This window comes from Athene cunicularia (genome assembly GCF_003259725.1).
Source record: "Athene cunicularia isolate RWA chromosome 5 unlocalized genomic scaffold, athCun1 chr5_part1, whole genome shotgun sequence".
NCBI lineage: Eukaryota > Metazoa > Chordata > Aves > Strigiformes > Strigidae > Athene > Athene cunicularia.
The window spans coordinates 27602802-27610901 of record NW_020799101.1 but is presented as its reverse complement, the minus strand read 5'-3'; the positions used below and the strand labels follow the sequence as shown (position 1 = coordinate 27610901).

Genomic DNA, 8100 nt, shown 5'->3' with positions numbered 1-8100 from the left:
TGGGTGTTGTTGGTTTGGGGTTTTTTTTTTTTTAAGGAGAAAGTTACATTAAAGCACAGACACATCATACAGCTTCTCTGTCCTTTTCTTCCTCCCATAAAACTTCTAGAAGTAGCTTTAGTTTTCTAGGTTGTTAAGAACTTAGTTTTTTCTAGGTAACTTAAGAAGTTAAGTTACCTTTTTTGGTTTAAGTTTCAGAAGTTGTCTTCAGCCTGTGGATTTCTATTCTATTTTGATGCATGAAACAGAGAACCGAACTAAAAATGGAAGACTAGTTATCTAAGCTATTTATATAACCCTCATTACAACAGCATTTATGGACCAGATCAACTGGAATTCATAGTTCCACTAAACCCACTGAAATTTGGAAGTTCTACTATTCCCCATCTTATATACTGGAGCTGTAGCAAAGAATGACCAAAGGAAAAAAAAAAAAAACCACCAACAAACAAGCAAACCAAAAAACTCTCCATCTCTCCTACCAACTTCTATGCTTACATGTGACTGTACTTTTAAGAATTAACTCTTCTGTATTATCAAGTGACCAACTCTTTTCTTAGGAACTTATTTTCAAATGGCCAACTCTTTTGAAGGTTAATTGTTCAAAACTTTCTGAAAGGTTACATTCTTTTCAAGTATCTCAGTAAGATACCCAAAACGTAAGTGTCTACAGTGATCACTTTAGGAAGGGAATATTCCAGGTTAAGATTTTCTTGCAGAAAATTTATTCTGCCACAGAACTCTGCCTGAGTTTGCTCCAATGCGTTTGTTATGGTTCAATTATAAGGACACCCTTTTTTAATCACAAATAATTTACATCCACAAAAGTATTTCAATAAAAATATAACCCTTTAATATTACATGTTAGAAGAATTACATTATTTGAATAGCGTATCATATTTAGAATTACAACACAGATTGGCACTCCAGAGACTTAAATAAAATGACTGTCAGAAGTAAAACATCAACCAGGAAAAGTAACACAGATTTTTAGTGTATATTTAAACGTAGGGGATCACCTGAGCCAGATTCTGCAAAGCTTACAAGTTTATACATACAATCACCTAGTCCTCAGTAGGTAGAGGACCTCAGGGGTCTTTAACCTACACACAATTCACCTTCCCTGTTTAGTTTGTTTTCTACATATTACCCTAGAAATTATTCTAAATTAATCCACAACACCCATTACATATTTTTAAAAGGAGTTGAGTTAGCAAGGGAAATGTTTCTATATTATTTAGATGACTGCCTGTTGTGTGAAATCAAAATATTATAAAACAGGTAAACTTGTACTTTCTGCATAGGACCAAACTTCCAATGTAAACAATCAAAATACTTAAAACTAAAACAACACCCCCAACCCCCCAGATCTTAGATACATATTAACATTCCTGAAGAGAACATTCACCAGTCCACAAAAAGCATCACGGAAATTTACCATGCATTTATCAGAACAATCTACATCATTACAGATCAATCTGTGGTTAATTTTACATTTGATTTTAAGCAATTCTGAACTTAATAGTATGCTTATGCATAACATTGTTACAGCACATAGTATAATGAAAACACTATCCTGTCTCATTCTGAGACTTACTGGCTTTTTTTAAGTCACTTTCCCTCATCCTTATCCAAAAATAAAATACCAGTGACAACTGCAGCAAACAATGACCTGGAAGACAGCCAGACTTCTAGTTCTATTTCTGTGAAGCAGAGGCCCGCTATAGCCTGAAGTGTTCAGTATCAATTCTCATAACAAACTGGTGCCATTAGAAAGCAAGATGTTTCTAAGTATCCTCAATTTCAGTTAACATACAATCAAAATGGCCAACAGAACTTATTCTTTCTTAATTCTCCAAGCTGAAAAATTTAACAGCTGCTTTACCGCAAAACAGTAGAGAGATTCTGTTACATATGGACAGCCTCTCGAATAGAAGAGCATGTCGATGTCGTTTAGAAAGGTGAAGTGGAAAACCTCCAGAACTATCTGGTGGCTCTGGTATAGTTATCAGACTGTCAAAGTGAAAGAGACCTGATAACAAACCACGTTTCAAATAGTGAGCCACAAATGCAGAGCTACTGAACAAGGGCTTCACATTAGTCCTTACTTTTTCACATCACTAACAGCTACTTAGCAAAACCAATTAATTTATTTTGAAAAAGGTAATCTTGTCAAAGAAAATATTCTTGAGGTTTCTGGTACTGAAAAAGGAACACACTTCAATGAATCTTTTAACGGACTTCTATTTTGCATCAGACCAGTCTGATCACATCACCGTCATCTTTTAGATACAAACATACAAGAAGAAAAAATTATGAATGAATAAGCAGGTTAACAGCACCGATGAACATCATTTGCACACAAACTGTTACAAATGTCAACACCAGTGTTCATAGGAATGAGCAGAGGCAGCTTGACAGCTCTCCAAGCTAAATCTTTCAAGTTGCCTGCAGACTCCGGAAGAGTATTGCTAGTAAACTTTTAAGAAACATTTCCATAACAACTCACACATGTTCCACAACTTAAGCTTTTATTTAAACAACTTCAAACTCTTCCGTAGTAATGTACTTATTTTCATTCCGAACTGCCACAAGCTAAACCCACAGAGACCTTTCCTTCGCATCCAAGCACTCTGAGCTGTTCCTTTGTCTGGCCTGGGGCTTTGATCAGTCTCCAGCCCTCACCCTTGCAAGCCAGCAGCACCGGCCACTGCTGCTCTCGGCAAATCGAGTGTAACACGAGCCAAAATCCGAAAACAAAGCAACTCTTCCCTCTTTTTTCGTGGCCAAAACAGAAAAGAATGGGTTCAAGGTTAAGTCCAGACTGACAGAACATCAAGTGTAACTTCTTAAACTGCACTCAACGTAATTCATGGATTTGGCTGTACAACAGTGACATGTCCTCTGCAGTTAGAATTACTAGGGGAAAAAAAAAATAAAAAAAAATCTACAACTCTTGTCAAAAATAATACTGCTTTGCACATCCACAGAAACTTCTGGAACAGTTAGCTCCAAAGAAAATTCCAGGCAGCTGGTTTTGCTGTAGCTTCTCATTCGCCTCTCACTTTAACGACCATAAAACATTTTTCATTATAGTATGTAAGTGATATTATAATGAGCGATGTTGATGATGTGCAACACCAATAAATGCCATCCAGCTGAAGCATTAGGGCTGACTGCCAATCAAATAGATTTCTTAAATTAAAATCCCTTTAGACAAATGCAATCTCCATTTAAGTATATTGTTTAATATTAAACAATATATGAGAATGGATGTCCAGTGAACCTTATTTCACTCTGTCCAGTATAGCTTGACTTTGCCCTTTCAGAGACCACTTACATGAGATGTTGAGCACTAACCAACCACCACAAACAGCAAACCAAAATAATAAAAAGCCCACACCACACTTCAGATGCTCTATTCTCTTAGCGTTACATTTTTACAAGCATTCTCCCCATGGTTCCAGAAATAAAAGCAGTGTATTTTTAAGATATCAGACACAAATAAAATCATTAATGAGAATATACTTTTTTTTTCCCCCCCCTGGATTAACAGATTACAGGCCTGTAACTCCTACTCTACAAGAAAATCAAGAAGGTAAAAAAAAGAAAAAAATTATCTTTAAGAATTCATCCCTAAAAGTAAATCTTAAACCAAGTATATTTAATCGACTTGCCTGCACATAGTAAGATTACACAGAAATCATTAAGTACTTAGGAGTTTTAGCTTTTTTTAAAAATACATATATTTACAAATTCTGACTGAAACTACAAATTCAACAGGTAGCGGCAACAAGCATGATTTGATGCTTGAAGGATTATTTGAATAAACTCTTATGAACTACCACTTTAAACCCACAGAATTTTAGTTTAATGTTGAAATCTGATTAAAGAGTGCAACACTGATTATAAGAACAACACAATTTTATTTCCACATTATTTCCTCTTAATGACCCTAAAAATTGTAATTAGCTGCTAATTCACTGGGGACTGATAAAATTATGTATTTTTTCTGGAAAATCACAGGCTTCGTTCTGCCGGCAATACCTAATTCCATAAGATTCACTATGTGCCTCCACTTTCATCTGCTAGAAAAGTCTCAGTGATCACACCTGCACTAACTGCAGCTGGCAGCCTTCCTTATAGCAGGTCCTCGCTTCTGACAAGACTGAGCCACTGCCATACAGACCACAAGTAGATCACAGTAAAGAGAACTGTTAATAGCCTTTCCAGCTTCTAGAAACTAGACAGAATAGTTTGATAAAAAGTCACATAGCGATCAAGACAGCATTAGGAAACTGTATGAACTTAAAGATACTTCCAAGAACTAAGAAGAAGAAAATAAAAGGGGGGGAGGGGGGTGTGAACACTTCCCTATAGAAAGAAACTAATACACCTCAAAAGTATCAAATCTCTTAAAGCAGATAGTTCCAGCTGTTTCAAGAAAAATTCTGCAGCAGTAAAACAATGAAAATTACCTTCATTCACAGACTGCTATGTCCCACAATATGAGGCCTCAATCTCTTTCCAATTTTTCTTAGCATTTCTTAACAATATTTGTTACTACTTGGCGGTCTACTAAAGGTTTTAACCTCTATTAAAAAAACCCTGTTGCCCGTGATAAGCATAAATTGGTCACATATTATATTTACTTTAGCAAATAATTTAATCAATTCTGAATTAGTCACCTGAGTTTCACTGAATTTTGCTTGGTTCCTGAATTACAAAAAAGCCTGAATAGAGATACCGAAACAGAGCAGAGAACCAGCCAGGGACAGGACATTGGAGTGAAGTGGCAAAGAGCAGTTATCTACAAAAGTGCTTCAGCAGATAAAAACACATACACAAACAAATGCATTTCCCTGGTATGCTTATACCTGATATTTAGTCTAACACTCAGGAGCTTCCCAAGCCAAAAATCTTTTACTGTAACTTCAAATTTGGTAGGTCTTAATAGATTTTATTTCCTCATCTTTTTCATATAGGTTTATGTATTCTTCCCTATCTGTCACTACAGAAAGGGATTCCAAAGCTTTCAATGTCTTTTCACATTGAAGTCTTACTCTCATATGACTCATGCCCATCTCTCTCTATCTTCTATACTCTGTCTATAGCAGACTACTAAAGCTGCAATATTTGGTGTAATGTTACAACACTGTTTTATGAAGACACAAAATTTTCTATATTCCTTTTTCAGTCAGACTAATTTGCATTTTTTACTAAATTATACTGAGTTGTCACCAATGACAAGATACTTTTTCCTGAAATGATACAACTTACTGCATTCTAAGTTATCTTGTAAAAGGCATTTAAATTATTCCATCTAAAGTATACTACTTTTAGTTTGTTAAAAATAAATAGCCTTTGAGCTATCTACTCACTTAGCTTCACATTAGGTTCTTTGAAATTGTTCAGTCTCTTCTGGTCTTTACTAACAACCATGTTATAATACCTTAAATATTTTTAAATGCCTGACTTGCACTATGGCCTTGCATGATCCAACTGTCAATCTTTTACCCTAATAAGGTTTTTTAGATTTCTCCTCTTTGGTTAAGATACAACCAGCGGCCTGTAATTCACAAGCACTCTACTTCTTTTCATGACTACTCTATTATTTTAGTTTACTGGAGAACTGCTGCTTTGGATGCCTTGATAAAATAACAGGAAAACAAACTAGTACTCCCCTTCCTCCCCTCACGTCTTAACCATGAATCCAGGGCCATGTTTCAGTTCATTGTTGCTGAACCAAAGACTAAAATATACAGCAAAAAAATTAACTCTGGTCCAATACACCTTGCAGGCCTATTGAAAAGATTTTAACAACAGAAGAAAATTCTCTCCTTCTCCTGGATGTGAAACAGCAGAAAACTCGCTTCTGGAGAGTCCTCCAGTCTTCAACATGCAGGGACTAAGAGCAATAAACCAGACAAATAATTTTTCATTCATAAAGATGCTGAACAGAGCTGAACTGAGATTTCCTCCCTTCTCCCCTTAGATAGTCTGTTGGCAATAGCTAGCTTGGCTCCCCTGAGCACATGGAAACATGCCCATTGTTATACTAGGGGAGCTGTCACTGAAGAAAAAAAAACACACAGGAAAATGCAGCACTATGCTGCTCAAGCTGCAGGATGAGGTCTGCATGCGTAGCCACCACAGTCTATCTTATGCGGGCAGCTTATTTTTTTAACCTGGTCCTGCAGACTAGTCAAAGAAACAACTGAAGAAGAAAGGGCATATAGCTTAAGCTCTGGGAGCAGAGAAGTTTAAGGAGTAAGGCAAGCAGGTGATGACAGCAGAAGACAGATTTCAAGTAATATGCTATATAGTTTTATTGCACTACAGTAGGAATACTCAGAGGAATATCCTACTCTCCCTGCCCCAAAAGAGGACTTTGGTTTTGTACCTCATGCATCTAAGATTATCTGCATCATGACAGAATTTTATATATGCATCCAAGACAGACAAGCTGAACAGTACTGTTACACCTTTCCCTACTTACCCTGCCACACACTGTATTCTCCCCAACTTGGAGAAAGGGTATGTAGAAGCTGTACTGAGATATATGCATGTGCAGGGGGAAAAGGGGAAAAGGGGAACGGCCATCACATGAAAACATGCCCCAGCAGATTTAGTCTGTCCTACAGCTAGTAAGCAGAAACCTCAGATAAGAACATCTGCTTGACACACAGCTCATGGCTTGCATCTTACAGAATGCATCCAAGTATTAACAAAGCTGAAGGAAAATCTTGTAAATAGAAGACAAGCAACAGAAATCTCAAATCCAGAACAGATCAGATAAAAAAAAAAAAAAAAAAAAAAAAAAAAAAATCACACAGACAGTTTTGCAGACTAAAGCAAAACTAGAAATATTCAACATACTTTAGCCAGGAAACCTACATTCAGAGAAGTACTTAATTTCTTTATAAGCTCTTTCCTCTTAAATTTCAACTGATGAAGTAGCTAAAAATAAATATAAATCAACACACAGCAAGCCACAACTGGCTCAGTACAGCTAGTTAAGAAGAGTGGTAACATTCTCAATGAGGCAACAGGATATATCTGACCACTGAAGTGTCTTGGATAGATAGCAACCCAACTATTCTTAATTTCAAAATGTTGAATAATTATTATGCTGCAGAAAAGAAGTCATGCAGCAGCAGATACTACCATATGGGAACATCTGATCCTTCAAACACCAATAACCATTTTCCTTTGAAAGGAAAGAATCCAACTTTGCAGGCCAAGGTACCTTAATACCCCCCGACTGTGGGCAGAACCCAAAATAATCCATTCAGTACTCGGTGCTAAATACGGAATGCAGTTGCCCTTGATCCAGCCCGGCTCATGTGTTGATAAACTGTCAGAAGCAACACATGTATTTACAGAATTTACATGCCCGAACAATGCTCCAGAGCAAAATTCTTTTTTCAGGAACAGCTTGATGACAATGACTTCGATTTTTACAAACACATGCCACTAACAGGTATTGTGGAACGGTTAACTCAGGGTTTTTTCCATTGTTTTTTCATTAGGCAGTTATTCCATATAATCACAATTTCTAATTCACTGGGCAAGGTAAACGACTGGTTCACATGGAACCGCAGCAGTACTGCTTAAGTGGATATTATGTTCCCTCCTCGACCAACTGGCAAACCAAGTGTTTTCAGACTAGCTGTATGAATGCTCCTCTACATCTACAGTGTGAGCACTTAACTGTTGTAGGTAGCTCTTACCTTGAAAATATACAGAAACATAAGTCGTTACTGTAAGCATTTAGGGGGAAATGGATTAGGGAGCCACAGGCATCATTAGCGCTCACCAGGCACTTCTATTCAAGCGTACCGATTTATCAGCATTTATGTAGCTCTAGAGAATAATCCACGGGGGAGGCACACCACCTTTTCGTCTCCATCCACAGTTGCCAAAAGAACTCCACCTTCAAACGCAGTGGAAGCGTATGTGTCTCAGTACAGCAGCAGGGAGCGAAGCCTCCCGCGCTGCGCCCGCCGGGTCCAGCGGCCCCCGGCCCCCAGCTGCAGACCCGACGACGACGACCCCGCGAGGCCCTCCCTCCAGCCGCCGTGCCGTGCCGAGGCGAGG

General features: G+C 37.6%; 1 protein-coding gene across 1 annotated transcript in view; it reads right to left on the bottom strand.

The window, feature by feature from the left end:
* The window catches only part of RALGAPA1 (Ral GTPase activating protein catalytic alpha subunit 1), a 131625-nt gene extending 126183 nt beyond the window's left edge, over window positions 1-5442 (bottom strand). Inside the window, exon 1 of the mRNA XM_026849293.1 lies at window positions 5382-5442. Coding sequence (XP_026705094.1) covers window positions 5382-5442 — 61 coding nt within the window. The remainder of the gene's footprint in view (window positions 1-5381) is intronic.
* Window positions 5443-8100: the final 2658 nt, after the last annotated feature.